At 42.9% G+C, this 19356-nt stretch overlaps 1 protein-coding gene across 1 annotated transcript in view; it reads left to right on the top strand.

The window, feature by feature from the left end:
- The window catches only part of abtb2a (ankyrin repeat and BTB (POZ) domain containing 2a), a 69452-nt gene that overhangs the window by 36388 nt on the left and 13708 nt on the right, over window positions 1-19356 (top strand). The window contains exons 3-12 of the mRNA XM_060911158.1: window positions 1184-1391; window positions 3088-3240; window positions 3342-3507; window positions 6545-6634; window positions 7969-8070; window positions 10373-10469; window positions 11555-11687; window positions 13191-13432; window positions 16395-16573; window positions 18419-18524. Coding sequence (XP_060767141.1) covers window positions 1184-1391; window positions 3088-3240; window positions 3342-3507; window positions 6545-6634; window positions 7969-8070; window positions 10373-10469; window positions 11555-11687; window positions 13191-13432; window positions 16395-16573; window positions 18419-18524 — 1476 coding nt within the window. The remainder of the gene's footprint in view (window positions 1-1183; window positions 1392-3087; window positions 3241-3341; window positions 3508-6544; window positions 6635-7968; window positions 8071-10372; window positions 10470-11554; window positions 11688-13190; window positions 13433-16394; window positions 16574-18418; window positions 18525-19356) is intronic.

The raw sequence follows: 19356 nt of genomic DNA, 5'->3' as shown, positions 1-19356 counted from the left end.
AGAGTCAGGGTCCTTCCAGAACAGGTTGATTTATAGAGACATCATGTGACACTTTGATTGCACACAGGTGGATCTTAATCAACTAATTATGTGAGTTATGAAGTGAATTGGTTGGACCAGCTCTTATTTAGGGGTTTCATACGAAAGGGGGTGAATACCTATGCACACTCCAGATTTCTGTTTTTTCATCTTAATTATTGTTTGTGTCACAATACAATAATAATGTTCACCTTTAAAGTGGTAGGCATGTTGTGTAAATCAAATGGTGCTAACCCCCCAAAAATCCATTTTAATTCCAGCTTATAATGCGACAAAACAGGACAAACACCAAGGGGGATGAATACTTTCGCAAGACACTGTATTTGGTCACATTTCCACCTCTGCTATGAGTCGATGGGAGACTCTGTATAAATTGTGTATTTGTAGAATGCTTTTAGAATTTGGAGGTGCAGAAATTGTCTATCAGTTAATGTTAGTTGATGAAATCGAAATGAATGAACTAGTTTTAGTGTTGTAAGCTCTTAATTGTATGAGTGTCATGACTAATTACTTCAGTCTTCAGTGTCCTGCCTCATCAGGACATTTTCAGGTCTTTCTTTACATGCTGAGAAAAATGTTCCTCAAATATTCTTGATTAAGGTGCCTGGATTTCTAGAAAAGACCTGAAATGGAAACCCCTGGAGAACATCCTTGAGAGACAAAAAAAAAAAAAAAACTTAAGTGTGTAGGTGGAGTTAATGCACTTGTTCACAAACTCATTTTATGTGGCTGGGAAACATTTCACAGCTTTTTAAATGGCTGTTTGTAAATCATTTGTACTGTACACTGTCAGAAATGGGGGTACAGTAGGAGTCCACTCACTTCTGTCCCCCAAGGTACACTCTACACCAGTGTACCTCTGAGGGCTTATTATTGGACCTCAAGATAACTGTGTACCTTTTTAGGGTCAAAAATGTACATATATGTTCCCAAGCAGTGTTTAAAGGGTAAAAATAAGTACCTTAGAGGGTACTGTCCCAGTGGCACGCTGTTGTACCCCTAAAGGTGCAATAATGTACTTTATTTTCTGAGTGTGTAAGAGCATCGCCATACATTTTATTTTCATATGCTGAGGTCAGATCATGGCAGCTCTGCACAAACTGCTCACAATCCCAAATTTGGCAACTTGTTTTGATGTTTTCAGGTGACCTCGTATCCCGCGCCATGCGCCACATGCAACATATGCTCTCAAGGGGATGCATCCTCAGTCTTGGCCGTTCCAGCCACAAGCAGCAGCTCTCTTGGTCTCCCGATGCTCTGCACACACTCTACTATTTCCTGCGCAGTCCACAGATGGAGTCGATGGAGAATCCAAATTTAGAGCCACCCAGGATGGCCCTGAGCAAAGAGAGGTGTGTGACAGTACAGAACAGGTTACCATTATTTTTGCTTCCCAAGTGAATGAAAAAAGGAATGAATGAATGAATGTTCTACTTGTGTGCAGATTTCCCCCCCAGTCGATTTCTTCATGGGATTAGATCTGCCAACGAAAGTGTTGTTAAATTTTTCCGTTGTCTTTTTTTTTCTAAAAGGAAAAACTATACATGATTGTTTTATCGGGACTCCAGTCCTGTGAGGATATGGTAATGGGAATTCATGTATCAGGGAAAAGCATCATTTGTGTTTCAGAATGAGCATGTGGAAATGTGTGTTGTTTATCTCTGCTAACTTTGTTGGCGGTTATGTTTTTACCTCGGGTTGCTTGCTTGTTTGCCTGTTCCCAACATAACGCAAAAAATAGTGAACAGATTCTGAGGAAAGGTGAACCATGGGCCAAGGAACAATTGATTAGATTTTGATGAAAATCTGGATATATATGTGAATCCTGTGTGTGTGTGTGTGTGTGTGTGTGTGTGTGTGTGTGTGTGTGTGTGTGTGCGCGCGCGTGCACGCGCACGCACACACACACACACTAGCATGTTACCTGGGTTTTGCAAAATTCTGGGTTGCCCCCAGACTTCCATGTCAAATTTGGTGAAGAACCATCAAGAAATGGTGATGTTAACCCAAGACAAACAAAAATCCAAACATCCACCACCCAGGGGCCCACCAGAGACCCCCTGGGGCCCAAATATGGAATTTCTGAGTTCTGCCAAATCGTGGCTATCTCCTGTACCTACGTGCCAGGTTTAGTAAAGATCTGTCAGGAGTTTGTGTTGATGATAAATATAATGTGAAGGGCATTGAGAGAGGGTGTGGGTGGATATTGTGCCCCCAGGAACCTCCCTGGGGCCTGTACATGAATTTTGTTTATATCTGCAAAATTCCAGGTCATCCCCGGATCTACTTGCCAAATTTGGTGAAAATCCGTCAAGAAATGGCGATGCTGGTGCAAGACAAACAAACAAACAAACAAACAAACTTTGCTGCTTATTATATAGATAAATATAATTTTTTCTTTTTTTTTCCTGTTCCAAGTGTAACTCAAAGTAGTGAACAGATTTTGAGGAAAGGTGAGCCATGGGCCAAAGAACAATCGATTAGATTCTGATGCAAATCTGGATATATATGTGGATCCAGGATTCATTCTGTCTGTCTGTCTGTCTGTCTGTCTATCTACATGTTGTCTGTCTGTCTGTCTATCTATATGTTGTCTGTCTATCTGTATGTCTATCTATCCATCTGTCTCTATCTAGCTGTCTGTCTCTCTGTCTGTCTGTTTGTATAACTTAAAATAGTGAATGAATTTTGATGAAATTTGAAAGTTTTGATTTTGTGGCTTAGCAGAGGCGTGCACTCTACCGAGTTCTTGCTTGTGAATGCCGTTGACTTTTTATCAGGTGTAATCTCTTATATTGAGTTTCAGTACAGTACAATAAATGCAGTAGCTGCTTTTCTGGAAACTGTAGATCTTTGATAAAATGCAAAATCAACGCACTGTTTCATATTTTTTTGACAATCATGTCAAGTTATTTAGCAGAGTCTCGGCACCATAAGAGAAGAGTGTTACTCCACTTGTCTGTGATTAAATTAACACACCAGGGAGCGACGTGACTCTATAAGGGGTGCAGAGAGCTAAATGAGTAGAAGAATCTGTTCTTCATCTAGGCCGTTCCCTTTACTCCCCCCTCTGATGGAGTGGATGCGGGTTGCGACGGTTCACGCTGAGCATCGGCGGAGTCTCTTCGTGGACAGCGATGATGTGAGACAGACAGCCAGGCTGCTCCTGCCTGGACTGGACTGTGAACCCAGACAGCTTAAGTATAATTTTTAAAAAAAATCAAATCTTCATGGTCCTATAAATGGTCTCTTTCCCTTCATATAAGTGACCACATGCCATTTACATCATCTTGTGTTCTCAGGCCAGAGTGCTGTTTCAGCTCTTTTAAGCGTTTGGATTCAAAGTCTGCATTAGACAAGTTCAACCTGGACCTGGGTTTCCGCATGCTCAACTGCGGACGCACAGATCTGATCAGTCAGGCCATCCAGCTGCTAGGTCCTGATGGAGTCGATTCGATGGATGATCAGGTTGGAACGCTTTCTATATGAATGACGAAACTTTCTCTCACTTCCTAAACAACCCTTTTCATTCTGAGGTTAATATCCAGGAGCCTGAAAAAATTTAAACAGAAACCTGAAATGTGGAAACCAGCCAGATCCACTGCATCATGATGTTATGATTTTTTTTTTAAATTTCTTTGGAATTGTATGATCATTAAAAGTCTGGAAACATGTTTAACTTTGCAACCTGCACTCTCAATGAAACGAGACCGTCAATGATGGTGTAGCTCACTACGACTTCGTCTAGGCCAGAAAGAACACTCTAAAGTGAGCCACCTTGTGCGATAAATACAAACTATATATAGAAACTATATACACCCTATATAATACCAACCTATTTGCCAGAAAGAATCCAAAACCACAAGGACCTGACCTGAGAAGAAGTGATTTTTGTTGAACTGCTCATTAAAGCTTAATTAGTCCATAACTTCATTAATAATTGTAATTAAGCAAATCTGGGTAGAAGTCATATGCACCCTAGGTACCCCTACTTTCATGCCAGAAAGAATCAAAATCAGCGAAGAACTGAGGGAGAAGAAGCTATTTGTGTGGAAACTGCTCATTAGGGTTTAATTACTCCATATCTTTATTATTAATTGCAATTATGCAAATTTGGGTAGAAGCTATATGCACCCCAGGCAGACCTACCGTCTTGCCAAAAAGAATAAAAATCCATGAAGAATTGAGAGAGAAGAAGCGATTTTCGTGAAATGTGGATGACGCTGGACAGACAGGTGACGGACAACACATGATGGCATAAACTCATCACCTGTCAGCCGGATGAGCTAATAATTGGGCTGAGTTGCCAAAATACAGAGATGCAACCTAAAATAAGTAAAATGCTTAAAGCCAAATATAAGTATGCTCATGATTAAATATTTAAATTGGTTGAAAGTACAACCCCGATTCCAAAAAAGTTGGGACAAAGTACAAATCTCATCTCATCTCATTATCTCTAGCCGCTTTATCCTTCTACAGGGTCGCAGGCAAGCTGGAGCCTATCCCAGCTGACTACGGGCGAAAGGCGGGGTACACCCTGGACAAGTCGCCAGGTCATCACAGGGCTGACACATAGACACAGACAACCATTCACACTCACATTCACACCTACGGTCAATTTAGAGTCACCAGTTAACCTAACCTGCATGTCTTTGGACTGTGGGGGAAACCGGAGCACCCGGAGGAAACCCACGCGGACACGGGGAGAACATGCAAACTCCACACAGAAAGGCCCTCGCCGGCCCCGGGGCTCGAACCCAGGACCTTCTTGCTGTGAGGTGACAGCGCTAACCACTACACCACTGTGCCGCCCGGAAGTTTCAAAATTCCATATTTTATTCAGAATAGAACATAGATGACATATCAAATGTTTAAACTGAGAAAATGTATCATTTAAAGAGAAAAATTAGGTGATTTTAAATTTCATAACAACACCACATCTCAAAGTTGGGACAAGGCCATGTTTACCACTGTGAGACATCCCCTTTTCTCTTTACAACAGTCTGTAAACGTCTGGGGACTGAGGAGACAAGTTGCTCAAGTTTAGGGAGAGGAATGTTAACCCATTCTTGTCTAATGTAGGATTCTAGTTGCTCAACTGTCTTAGGTCTTTTTTGTCGTATCTTCCATTTTATGATGCGCCAAATGTTTTCTATGGGTGAAAGATCTGGACTGCAGGCTGGCCAGTTCAGTACCCGGACCCTTCTTCTACGCAGCCATGATGCTGTAATTGATGCAGTATGTGGTTTGGCATTGTCATGTTGGAAAAGGCAAGGTCTCCCTGAAAGAGACGTTGTCTGGATGGGAGCATATGTTGCTCTAGAACCTGGATATACCTTTCAGCATTGATGGTGTCTTTCCAGATGTGTAAGCTGCCCATGCCACACGCACTAATGCAACCCCATACCATCAGAGATGCAGGCTTCTGAAGTGAGCGCTGATAACAACTTGGGTCGACCTTCTCCTCTTTAGTCCGAATGACACGGCGTCCCTGATTTCCATAAAGAACTTCACATTTTGATTCGTCTGACCACAGAACAGTTTTCCACTTTGCCACAGTCCATTTTAAATGAGCCTTGGCCCAGAGAAGACGTCTGCACTTCTGGATCATGTTTAGATACGGCTTCTTCTTTGAACTATAGAGTTTTAACTGGCAACGGCGGATGGCACGGTGAATTGTGTTCACAGATAATGTTCTCTGGAAATATTCCTGAGCCCATTTTGTGATTTCCAATACAGAAGCATGCCTGTATGTGATGCAGTGCTGTCTAGGGGCCTGAAGATCACGGGCACCCAGTATGGTTTTCCGGCCTTGACCCTTACACACAGAGATTCTTCCAGATTCTCTGAATCTTTTGATGATATTATGCACTGTAGATGATGATATGTTCAAACTCTTTGCAATTTTACACTGTCGAACTCCTTTCTGATATTGCTCCACTATTTGTCGGCGCAGAATTAGGGGGATTGGTGATCCTCTTCCCATCTTTACTTCTGAGAGCCGCTGCCACTCCAAGATGCTCTTTTTATACCCAGTCATGTTAATGACCTATTGCCAATTGACCTAATGAGTTGCAATTTGGTCCTCCAGCTGTTTCTTTTTTGTACCTTTAACTTTTCCAGCCTCTTATTGCCCCTGTCCCAACTTTTTTGAGATGTGTTGCTGTCATGAAATTTCAATTGAGCCAATATTTGGCATGACATTTAAAAATGTCTCACTTTCGACATTTGATATGTTGTCTATGTTCTATTGTGAATACAATATCAGTTTTTGAGATTTGTAAATTATTTCATTCCATTTTTATTTACAATTTGTACTTTGTCCCAACTTTTTTGGAATCGGGGTTGTATTAAGAGTATATACAATTTCAAGTAGAGCCTCTTTAGGACATTAGAAACTCTTGACTATTAACCAACCACTAATGAACTCTATTTTGAGTGTGAGACAGAGCTGTTGATTTTAGGATGCAGAAATAAGTGTGTGTTGTTGTTGTTTTGTTTTTAGGGCATGACTCCTTTGATGTACGCCTGCTCAGCAGGAGATGAAGCTTTGGTCCACATGCTCATTCACGCAGGCGCTAATCTGGATATTGGGGTAAAGAATGATGCTTACTGTAGAAAGTACTTATTACACCCTGCCTGTCCCACCCCCCCAAAAAAAAGTTGCTGTTTGGATTTAAATAAGCAAATGCTTCAGAGCCTTTGATTGGATAATTGCTGTATTGATTGATGCATTTCAGCTGGTAACAATTCTTTTAACCCTAACTGATGCAGTGAGTAGCTTCTCTTTTCTTTAACACCTATGTCCGAAGACGTCCCGTGGTCGTGGAAAAGATGTCGCTGTGTTTCAGAAGGTCAAATTATTAGCCTGCATCAAGCAAAGAAACAACTAAGGAGATTGCTGAAATGACTGGAATTGGGTTAAGAACTGTTCAACACATTATTAAAACCTGGATGGATAGTGGGGAACCATCAACTTAATGGAAAAAAATTGGTCTGGGGGAAAAAATCTTGATTGACTGTGTTCAGAAATCACTTAAACACTTGAAGTCGAATCATAAAAAAATCGATGGCCTCATGGTGGTTTAATAATGAAAGTAAGAGCATTTCCACGTGCACAACGTGACAAGAACTCACAGGATTGGGACTAAAAAGCTGTAGCAATCAGAAAACCACTTGTTCATGAGACTAATCGAAAGAAAAGGCTTCAATTTGTTCGTGAGCATAAAGATCGGACTCTGGAGCAATGGAAAAAGGTCTGATATGTCCAGATTTGCTCTTTTCCTGAGCGATGGGCACATCAGGGTAAGAAGGGAAGTGCATGAAGTGATGCACCCATCATGTACTGTACAAGCCTCTGGAGGTAGTGTTATGATCTGGGGTTGCTTCAGTTGAACAGGTCGAGGCTCAGCAATATTATGAGCCAATAAAATGAAGTCATCTGACTACCTGAAGGTACTGAATGACCAGGTTATCACATCAATGGATTTTTTTTTTCCTTCTCTGATGGCACAGGAATATTACAGGATGACAGTGTCAGGATTCATCAGACTCCAATAGTGAAAGAGTGGTTCAGGAAGCATGAGGAATAATTTTCACACGTGAATTGTCCACCAGAGTCCTGACCTTAACTCCACTGAAAGTCTTTGGGATGTGCTGGAGAGGAGTGGTTCGACTCTCCCGTCATCGTGACAAGATCTCGTCGAAAATTGAATGCGACTCTGGATGGAAATAAATGTGACATTGCACAAGGTTGTCGAAACAATGTCACAGAGAATATGTGCCATAATCAAAGCTAAAGGCAATCCGAGGAAATATTAGCGTGCAACATTTTTTTGGCCGGACAGTGTATATAATTAATATCATAAGGATGGAATAGCATTAATATTGCTTTATTTAAAGAGTGATTCTTCTTATCCTTTAATGCAGGTGCCTAGTTGCTCGCCCAAACATCCATCTGTTCACCCTGACAGTCGCCACTGGGTGGCGCTAACCTTTGCTGTACTGTATGGACATTTATCAGTGGTACAGGTGAGCTGGAGATCCTCATACATTCAATATATACTGTAACACTAGCTTTACACTGCATAGACTTGTATTATTCTTGGGTTTCACGTGACGTCACATCCGCTTCATTAGTTTTTCAAAACTTTAGCTGGTGGTCTACCAAAGCTCAGTTGACAAAGCGTTTGTACGGAGAAGGCGCATTGCTCGCATGAAAAATGCCTGACACTTGTGTTGTTTTAGGTTGTTCGAATCGATTAAACCGTGAAACTGATAAAAGTTTCTTCAGGGTTCCCCGTGAACTAATAAAAAAGGGTGAATGAACACAGGATTTCACAAAAAGAGGTGAAGAAAGGTGGCTTTTGAACCTCGCACTGAAATCGAAGGGAGCCGAGTCGAAGCATGCTCGAGTTTGCAGTGATCACTTGGTGAAAGGTTTGTATTTCCCTCTCAGCTATGTCCTTAGTGTTTTCCAAGTACTTTTCTTGCTACGGTATGTGTTGTTATTTTACGTTGTTTTTTTTTCCGTCATGAAGTGCTAAAGTCCCCAGCTGTTTCTGTGTGAGGAGTAAACAAAGTCCATATGCATGAAGGTCGCGACAAAATTCTTCCCCAGCCATACAGTTACAATGCGCCGTGATCACTTCTCCATCTTGTTTAACTAAGATCCAGGTCTTTAAAGGGGCTTCTGATGATCTTTGTGAATAATTTGCCTGAGAGATAAGAGCCAACACAAGTGAGAATCAAGCCAACTGTTGATTGTTTACACTTCAACTTGCAGCGCTTCATTGTAAAGACATGAACGAAAAGCTTTAAAAAAACATACTTGCACGGGCAAAAACAATACAGGATTCATTCGGCAGCGACTTGATCCCGAGGTCCTTTACCCAGCCACGTACAAAAAAGTTGTAAGCCTCCATACTCTTCCATGCTTTCATCTGTTTTGCGGTGTAGAAGAACGTCTGCAACACCAGATAGCTCGAGATGTCGGGGAACTCGACTGAAGGGTAGTTTTCGAGATCGTATGACAAATCCTTCTTTCCCAGACTGTAGGAGTCGATTTTATTGCACATAGCAATCTTCTGAATATATCTAAAGCGAGCAGTGGCTTCTAGATTACGAGCATACTCTGATACGTTATCGCTAGTTGTTTGCACTACAGCAGCCGTTTTGGTTTGCTAGACCACCAGCTGTTTTACCGGAAGTGAAATCGCTAAGAAAAGTCACGTGACTGAAACCCAAGAATATTTAGTGAAAGAAAACTAACAGCGGAGTCTTCTACTCATGTTATAGTAATCAAATATACCATGCGCTGAGAGAAATTATCGATTCTCTGAGGTGACTGGTATAATACTATTTTGTGACTGGTGCAGCCCTGAAGAAAATAGTACATCATCAGTCACCTCAGAGAATCCATATTTCCTGGTGCCTCTCAGTGCATGGTATATTAGGTTTTATATCCCTCATCAAAAAATTCCAAGCTAAAAACGTTAAGATTTTATGCCGAGATTCACTCACTGGAGCCAGCCATGTTTGTTGTTTTACATCAGAACGACCTTCAACCTGCACATGTGCAATGTACTGGGCTATGGCCTGCCTCACTTGGCATGATCATGATGCATTGATCTACACACACAGAAACGCTCGCAGAGCCACAGCTGTGACTCGAGTTGGTCATATACAGTAGCTTGAAACTGTGACCTCAGTTCATGGTATATCCAGGATATACCATGACTGACTCACACCATATCCATTTTTATTTAAATTTTTGCCGTCACAAGATGCACAGCTTAATCAGTGGTGGAATTATTTTATGTCACGTGAGCCATCCTTGGAGGGCGGCACGGTGGTGTAGTGGTTAGCGCTGTCGCCTCACAGCAAGAAGGTCCGGGTTTGAGCCCCGTGGCCGGCGAGGGCCTTTCTGTGCGGAGTTTGCATGTTCTCCCCGTGTCCGCATGGGTTTCCTCCGGGTGCTCCGGTTTCCCCCACAGTCCAAAGACATGCAGGTTAGGTTAACTGGTGACTCTAAATTGACCGTAGGTGTGAATGTGAGTGTGAATGGTTGTCTGTGTCTATGTGTCAGCCCTGTGATGACCTGGCGACTTGTCCAGGGTGTACCCCACCTTTCGCCCGTAGTCAGCTGGGATAGGCTCCAGCTTGCCTGTGACCCTGTAGAACAGGATAAAGCGGCTAGAGATAATGAGATGAGATGAGATGAGATGAGATGAGATGAGATGAGATGAGATGAGATGAGCCATCCTTGGCCAATCCCTGCACAGGAATTTTTTTGATAAGGGATATAATGTTAAATATGAATTCACTTTTTCAGCTGCTTTTGGATATGGGGGCTGACGTGGAGGGCCGTGCTCATAAGAGCGGGCACCAGGGCTCAGCGGAGACACCGCTCCAACTGGCGTCTGCTGCAGGTATGAATTGTGCAGAGAAGAATAATAGACTTGGTTAAATTAGCTTTATATGTATGTAAATGTGGCACAGTTTTTATGCCCCGTTGGCCAAAAGGCCCAAAGGGGGATTATGTCATGGCAATTTCCGTCCATCCGTCCTGGGAAGGGTGCTCACCTTCTGAAATCAACTCCTCTCACAATTTTTGGAGGAATTTCACGAAACTTGGCAGGATTCTTTGTTATATATCGATGATACGCATATTGTAATTTCATTAAATTCAGTCATATTTTACCAGAGTTAAACCCTTGATTAACAAAATTATAATTTGACAATTTCATGAGTGTGTTTTCCTTCTGAAATCAACTCCTCTTACAATTTTTGGAGGAATTTCATCAAACTTGGCAAAAGGCATTGTCATATGTCGGTAGTACACATTATTTTGTTCAATTCAGTCGCATTTTACCAGAGTTCCAGCCCTTGATTAATAACCTTGTACTTTCACAATTTCATGAAGGTGCGCTCGCCTTCTGACATCAACTCCTCTCATGATTTTTGGACAAATTTCTCGAAGCTTGGCAAAAGGCCTTGTTATATGACGGTAATACGCATATTGTGATTTTAATTTCGTTTGTGAAAATTTTCCCAGAATTTTGGCCCTTGATTAAAGAACTTGTATTTTGACAATTTCATGAGGGTGTACGTTCTTCTGAAATCAACTCCTCTCAATTTGTGGAGGAATTTCACCAAACTCAGCACAACGCTTTGTTATATGACAGTTATATGCAGATTGAAATTTCATTTAATTTGGGCAAATTTTGCCAGAGTTATGGCCTCGATTATTAACAAACTTGTACTTTGGCAAGTTCATCAAGGTGTGCTTGCTTTCTGAAATCAACTTCTGTCACAACTTTTGGAGGAATTTCACAAAACTTGACAGGATTCTTTGTTATATGTCGGTAATACACACACTGCAATTTCGTTCAATTCAGTCGCATTTTACCAGAGTTATGGCCTAGGTGCCAGCAAGGGATATTGTGCTGTCAGAGCACTCTTGTTCAACTAAGTCTCACTACAATGGTTATAACTGCATCCTGGATGTGTTTAGGGAACTACGAGATGGTCAGCCTGCTCTTGTCCCGTGGCGCTGACCCCATGTTTCGAGTGCACAGTGGGAGCTCTATGACATCACTGTACGAGGATATGAACTGCTTCAGTCAAGCTGCAGCACATGGACACAGGTAGAGTAACAATATAGTATTTAGAGTCCAAGCTTAAAGTGCTGATGACACGTTTTTGACATCTTTGGCGATGTTTTATAACATAAAAAGTAATTCCCGATGATCCATATATTAATTCACGAAGGCGCCTATTTTACAAGTTATGATAAAAAATGCGGCTATTTGGGCAAATTTGACGGTGCTGCAGCACCCAGGAGACGAAAGAGGAGGAGGGGCTATATGACGTCAGCGAAAGAACCTTCCTCCTAACTTACCAGTTTGTTGTTGATGCGGCAGGTGTTCAGTTTATCATTATTAGTATTTTTATTAGACATTATTATACATTATATATATATATATATATATATATATATATATATATATATATATATATATATATATTTATTATGCCTTCGCGTTGTGTTGCCGGCTTTTGCTCCAAAACCCACAAGGATGGGGTAAGTTTATTCAAGTTTCCCAGAGATCCCGAGCTGCATGCGAAGTGGGTGAAGCAAGTCAGGCGCACTCGTGACAAGTGGGAGCCCTCACCAACATCCGTCCTGTGCTCTGAACACTTCGATTTGGATTGTTTTGACACCCTTCCCAGCTTAAAAGAATCTCTTGGGTGTTCAGTTCAGCACAAACGTGTGTTACTACCATCAGCAGTGCCTACACAGTGTTGCCAGATTGGGAGGTTTCCCGCCCAGTTGGGCAGTTTCAAGTGCATTTTGGTGGGTTTTGAACATATTTTGGGCTGGAAAACGCCAGCAGTATCAGATACTGCTGGCGTTTTCCAGCCCAAAATATGTTCAAAACCCACCAAAATGCACTTGAAACTGCCCACCTGGGCGGGAAACCTCCCAATCTGGCAACACTGCCAGTATTCCGGAGGGGGTCTACTCGTAGCTATGCCGGATCCAAAGACAGTCCTCCTGTCAGAACATGTGTTGTGAAACGACATAAGATAAAGGTACGTAGAGCTATAGATTCTACATGATAATCATAAATGTAATCATAAAGTCGGCGTGATATCAGTCATGTATTTGCTTGTGAAAGCTTGCGGCTTTCATGTAACTGCCGCCTAGCAACGAGAGGCAAAGGGTAAAGAGGGTAGGCTATCATAGATTCTATTCGGAAGAGATCAACACAATTCTAGACTCCCAGAAGAGGAAGAGCTAGCACTAGAGAGTTCACCGGCGTTTTCATGCGCCATTTCCATTGAGTAGAATCAGAGTAGAACAGCCAGTGAACCGCAGCGTGTTCTTCCGCTGACGTCACAGCATGGCCGTGAGCCACGGACCCAGTTTTCTTGCGCTGTGCAATTAAAAGTTGGATATTCGCGTAACAACAGCTTCTTTTCAAGTAATTATAACAGAAATCTAACATGTTTGCCGTGTTGTATAGTTTATTTAAGAAATTGCATAGAGTCATGTTCGTGTCATCAGCCCTTTAACCTTCCGTTCACACTAGCAAAAGGCACGCCATGCAAAAGTCTGCTTTGTCTCATGCTATACTCTGCGTTAGGAACGTGCTGAGGAAGTTACTGAGCCAGCCCCAGCGGCTGCAGGAGGATGTGCTTTCTCTGGAGGAGATTCTGGCTGAAGGTGTGGAAGAGGTCCAGAGGCCAGAGCATCGCTCTATATCCCCGCTCAGTGCAGGGGTAGCCCCACCTCTAACCAAGGCCCGAATCCGAGCCCTGCAGGAGGCCAGCCTTCACAGCGCAGAGCACAGCTACCTGGATGTCACCATGGAGCTCCGAGCACTCGGTATGGCCTGAAACACAAACTATGTACGGTACATGTTGATGGGTAGAAAGACACAGGTGGACAAATACAGACAGATAAGTAGATGGGCATGCAGACAGTTGGGTCGAGAGGGAGACAGGTAGGCATGTAGACAGACTGGTAGACAGGTGGGCATACAGTATAAACAGATTTATTCTGTTTATCAGCAGTCATTCAGATTCAGCAATCAAACAGATTCATTCACTGGATCTCAGCGATCGCATGCTCTGATTGGCTACTCTACTACTAGGCTATCAGCTCTTATACCGTGAGTAGAGAAAAACAAAATGGTGGCGCGTGTTGCTGAACCAACTAAGGATGAAATAAACTCTACTCGAAAACAAAACCCCAGAAAATTTTAAAAAAGCAACAAAATATGGAATGAAAGTATTTGAAGGCAAGAACGTATCTTTTTTTTTTTTCCAAGAATTATTATTATTTACTATTATTATTTATACCCCTGCTCCAAATGGGGGTGTAATACTGGTTTATGTCTGTCCGTCTGTCTGTATCTCTGTCCATCCGAAACATCCTTTTTTCTCAGCAACCACAAATCATAGCCACTTGGTACCATACTTCAGCTTGGGGTTCTATACCGTGTATACCATTTTCCGGTCTGTCGCACATCAACTTCCTGTTTACCGACTGAATGTATTTACGAAACATATAGCATGGATTTACAAAACCTTCGTAACATTTTTCTCAGCAACTACAAATCACACCTGCTTGATATTTGGTACTGAGCTTCAGCTTGGGATTCTATACCGTGTATACCGTTTTCAGGTCTGTCCCACATCGACTTCCTGTTTACCGACTGAATGTATTTACAGAACATATAACATGGATTTTGATGCTATTTCGTCCTGTCTCGTCTTCTTCCGCTTATCCGGGACCGGGTCGCGGAGGCAGCAGTCTAAGCATGGAAGCCCAAACTTCCCTTTCCCCAGACACCTCGGCCAGCTCCTCGGGAAGAACACCGAGGCGTTCCCAGGCCAGCCGAGAGACATAGTCCCTCCAGCGTGTCCTGGGTCTTCCCTGGGGCCTCCTCCCGGGGGGACATGCCTGGAACACCTCCCCAGGGAGGCGTCCAGGAGGCATCCGAAAAAGATGCCCGAGCCACCTCAGCTGGTTCCTCTCGATGTGGAGGAGCAGCGGCTCTACTCCGAGCTCCTCCCGAGTGACTGTGCTTCTCACCCTATCTCTAAGGGAGCGCCCAGCCACCCTGCGAAGGAAACTCATTTCAGCCGCTTGTATCCGCGATCTTGTTCTTTCTGTCATTACCCAAAGCTCATGACCATAGGTGAGAGTCGGAACGTAGATCGACCGGTAAATTGAGAGCTTCGCCTTTTGGCTCAGCTCCTTCTTCACCACGACGGACCGGTAAAGCGACCGCATCACTGCGGAGGCTGCACCGATCCGCCTGTTGATCTCACGCTCCATCCTTCCCTCACTCGTGAACAAGATCCCGAGATACTTAAACTCCTCCACTTGAGGCAGGACTTCTCCACCAACCTGGAGAGGGCAAGCCACCCTTTTCCGGTCGAGAACCATGGCCTCGGACTTGGAGGTGCTGATTCTCATCCCAGCCGCTTCACACTCGACTGGTTCACCGCCCACAGAGGTAGCAGTAGGGGTTTGGTGCAGTGTGGATTGGGTGGCAGTCGAAGGCAGGGGCCTCAACGACCTGATCCCCGGACACAGCGGCTGGCTGTTGGGACATGGAATGATGCTATTTCAAGAAGCAAAATGCTATTTCAAAATGACAGTTTACTAGGATGCTATTTGAAATACCTGGGGAGAGACACTGCTCTTTACTTACTCGTTTGTTGAAGTCAGCATTCATATACGTGTCCTATTCCTTCGATTGTTTGAATTCTGATATAAGTGAGAGTGGGGGGGGGATACGTAAAGTGAGCAGTAGCTCACAGTTGATCTTGTTATTATAGCATTTTTCACAGATTGCTATTGTCATTTCGCCGGTTTGTTTACTTTCTAAGTGGAAATGATTGTCGGATGTTTTGTATAAAGTTTTTTTTTTAAATTTATCGAATTTGCAAAAAATAAAAATGCTCCATTTCTCAAAATCCAGTGAATGTGCATAGAAATCACATTGCGCCTCGTTGGCTATCAGCTCATGTACGACTCGATTTCGTGGAATAACTTTTAAATGGAGACATGGCAGATTGACAGATGGGTGGTCAGACAGATGAGGAGAGAGAGAGACAGTAATTACAGTAGTTAGCATGTAGACAATAATAAATATGGATAGACAGACAGAAATGCAGAAATGTAAACAAATAAATGAGTGGAATGACAAATGGATAGATTAGACAGGCAAATGAATGGACCAATAGATAAGCAGATGGACAAACATTAAAAAAAAAGACATGGACATGCGGGGCAGCACGGTGGTGTAGTGGTTAGCACTGTCGCCTCACAACAAGAAGGTCCGGGGTCGAGCCCCGTGGCCGGCGAGGGCCTTTCTGTGTGGAGTTTGCATGTTCTCCCCGTGTCCGCGTGGGTTTCCTCCGGGTGCTCCGGTTTCCCCCACAGTCCAAAGACATGCAGGTTAGGTTAACTGGTGACTCTAAATTGACCGTAGGTGTGAATGTGAGTGTGAATGGTTGTCTGTGTCTATGTGTCAGCCCTGTGATGACCTGGCGACTTGTCCAGGGTGTACCCCGCCTTTCGCCCGTAGTCAGCTGGGATAGGCTCCAGCTTGCCTGCGACCCTGTAGAAGGACAAAGCGGCTAGAGATAATGAGATGAGAGACATGGACATGCAGGTGAACAGAAAAGCAAACATATCGTTGAGAGTAAAGAGGTGAACAATACAAGACTAAGTTGTCCAATGCATAAAACAGACATGTAATTTAACATTTATATCTACTTTCAGACTTTAGTTTGTAGTTTTGACATCCTCTGTCTGTCTGTCTGTCTGGCAGGTGTACCATGGAGGTTACACATGTGGCTGGAGTCTCTCCACAGCGCACAGCTTCAGTCCAGAACGGAGTTAACTCTCTCCCTCCTGAATGACTTCAGCTCTCTTTGGGAGGAGAAACACTGTGACGAGCTCATCTCTGATGGCCTTCCCCTGCTCTTCTCCATCATCACAACCACCAAGGTAAGCAAATCCATCAAGCAGGCAGCCTTCCAGATGCAGATTACAGTGGTGCTTGAAAGTTTGTGAACCCTTTAGAATTTTCTATATTTCTGCATAAATATGACCTAAATCATCATCAGATTTTCACACAAGTCCTAAAAGTAGATAAAGAGAACCCAGTTAAACAAATGAGACAAAAATATTATACTTGGTCATTTATTTATTGAGGAAAATGATACAATATTACATATCTGTGAGTGTCAAAAGTATGTGAACCTCTAGGATTAGCAGTTAATTCGAAGGTGAAATTAGAGTCAGATGTTTTCAATCAATGGGATGACAGTCAGGTGTGAGTGGGCACCCTGTTTTATTTAAAGAACAGGGATCTATCAAAGTCTGATCTTCACAACACATGTTTGTGGAAGTGTATCATGGCACGAACAAAGGAGATTTCTGAGGACCTCAGAAAAAGCGTTGTTGATGCTCATCAGGCTGGAAAAGGTTACAAAACCATCTCGAAAGAATTTGGACTCCACCAATCCACAGTCAGACAGATTGTGTACAAATGGAGGAAATTCAAGACCACTGTTTCCCTCCCCAGGAGTGGTCGACCAACAAAGATCACTCCAAGAGCAAGGCGTGTAATAGTCGGTGAGGTCACAAAGGACCCCAGGGTAACTTCTAAGCAACCGAAGGCCTCTCTCACATTGACTAATGTTAATGTTCACGAGTCCATCATCAGGAGAACACTGAACAACAATGGTGTGCATAGCAGGGTTGCAAGGAGAAAGCCACTGCTCTCCAGAAAGAACATTGCTGCTCGTCTGCAGTTTGCTAAAGATCACGTGGACAAGCCAGAAGGCTATTGGAAAAATGTTTTGTGGATGGATGGGACCAAAATAGAACTTTTTGGTTTAAATGAGAAGCGTTATGTTTGGAGAAAAGAAAACACTGCATTCCAGCATAAGAACCGTATTCCATCTGTGAAACATGGTGGTGGTAGTATCATGGTTTGGGCCTGTTTTGCTGCATCTGGGCCAGGACGGCTTACCATCATTGATGGAACAATGAATTCTGAATTATACCAGTGAATTCTAAAGGAAAATGTCAGGACATCTGTTCATGAACTGAATCTCAAGAGAAGGTGGGTCATGCAGCAAGACAACGACCCGAAGCACACAAGTCGTTCTACCAAAGAATGGTTAAAGAAGAATAAAGTTAATGTTTTGGAATGGCCAACTCAAAGTCCTGACCTTAATCCAATCGAAATGTTGTGGAAGGACCTGAAGCAAGTAGTTCATGTGAGGAAACCCACCAACATCCCAGAGTTGAAGCTGTTCTGTACGGAGGAATGGGCTAAAATTCCTCCAAGCCGGTGTGCAGGACTGATCAACAGTTACCGGAAATGTTTAGTTGCAGTTATTGCTGCACAAGGGGATCACACCAGATACTGAAAGCAAAGGTTCACATACTTTTGCCACTCACAGATATGTAATATTGGATCATTTTCCTCAATAAATAAATGAGCAAGTGTAATATTTTTGTCTCATTTGTTTAACTGGGTTCTCTTTATCTACTTTTAGGACTTGTGTGAAAATCTGATGATGTTTTAGGTCATATTTATGCAGAAATATAGAAAATTCTAAAGGGTTCACAAACTTTCAAGCACCACTGTATATCAGTTTATGACCTAAATGTGAGACACTGCCTGCAGAAAGGTTTTAAACGTTTGATCTAGTAAGCACAATCTTAGACTTCACTGGATTGGAACACTACTATTTTTTTTTCTTTATTTAAACAGTATTTATAATAACTGACTTTGCCAGCGTTGGCTATAAGCTTACACGTGTCTGTTTTTCCTTTCAGAATAAAGAGATCCGTGAGAAGCTGGGATTGGTGTTCAGTCATTGCTTCGGCTCGGCTCCTCTGCCTCCGATTCCAGAACTGAGGAACACATCAGCAGCTCAGCTTGGTCAGACACTTTACCATATACTCCATTTTATGAGCAAGAACTGTCTGAACTGTCTTCCTGCATGTATTCGAACACATTTGTATTTAAGACATGATGTAAATAATGAAACATGACGGCATGCTGTTATAGGAAAGCAATCCGTGATTGGGGAATGTGATACAGCCCATTTTATTCCTCTTATACGATAACAATTTACCAATGAATGCATTTATTGATGATTGAATGAAGTATAGCGGCACGGTGGTGTAGTGGTTAGCGCTGTCGCCTCACAGCAAGAAGGTCCGGGGTCGAGTCCCATGGCCGGCGAGGGCCTTTCTGTATGGAGTTTGCATGTTGTCCGCGTGGGTTTCCTCCGGGTGCTCCGGTTTCCCCCACAGTCCAAAGACATGCAGGTTAGGTTAACTGGTGACTCTAAATTGACCGTAGGTGTGAATGTGAGTGTGAATGGTTGTCTGTGTCTATGTGTCAGCCCTGTGATGACCTGGCGACTTGTCCAGGGTGTACCCCGCCTTTCGCCCGTAGTCAGCTGGGATAGGCTCCAGCTTGCCTGCAACCCTGTAGAACAGGATAAAGCGGCTACAGATAATGAGATGAGATGAATGAAGTATTGAAATTTCAGTTTATAGTTGCATTTAATGATGGGTAAACAGTGACATTTATTATAAGGGAGGAAACATCCCACTTTAACAACCCTGAACAGAAATCTATAGGAAAATTCCAGAACACCAAAGATGGTGATTGTATGCACATGTCCTGCCCGTCTCCCCAAAAAGGTCAGTCATCTGCCAAACCAGGAAATACATCAAGTCAACATGGTGTTGCACTGATGTAA

The sequence above is a fragment of the Neoarius graeffei genome, chromosome 27 (assembly GCF_027579695.1).
Source record: "Neoarius graeffei isolate fNeoGra1 chromosome 27, fNeoGra1.pri, whole genome shotgun sequence".
NCBI classification, from domain to species: Eukaryota; Metazoa; Chordata; class Actinopteri; order Siluriformes; family Ariidae; genus Neoarius; species Neoarius graeffei.
Note: the sequence above shows the minus strand (reverse complement) of the source record. Positions and strands in the feature narration are given on the sequence as shown.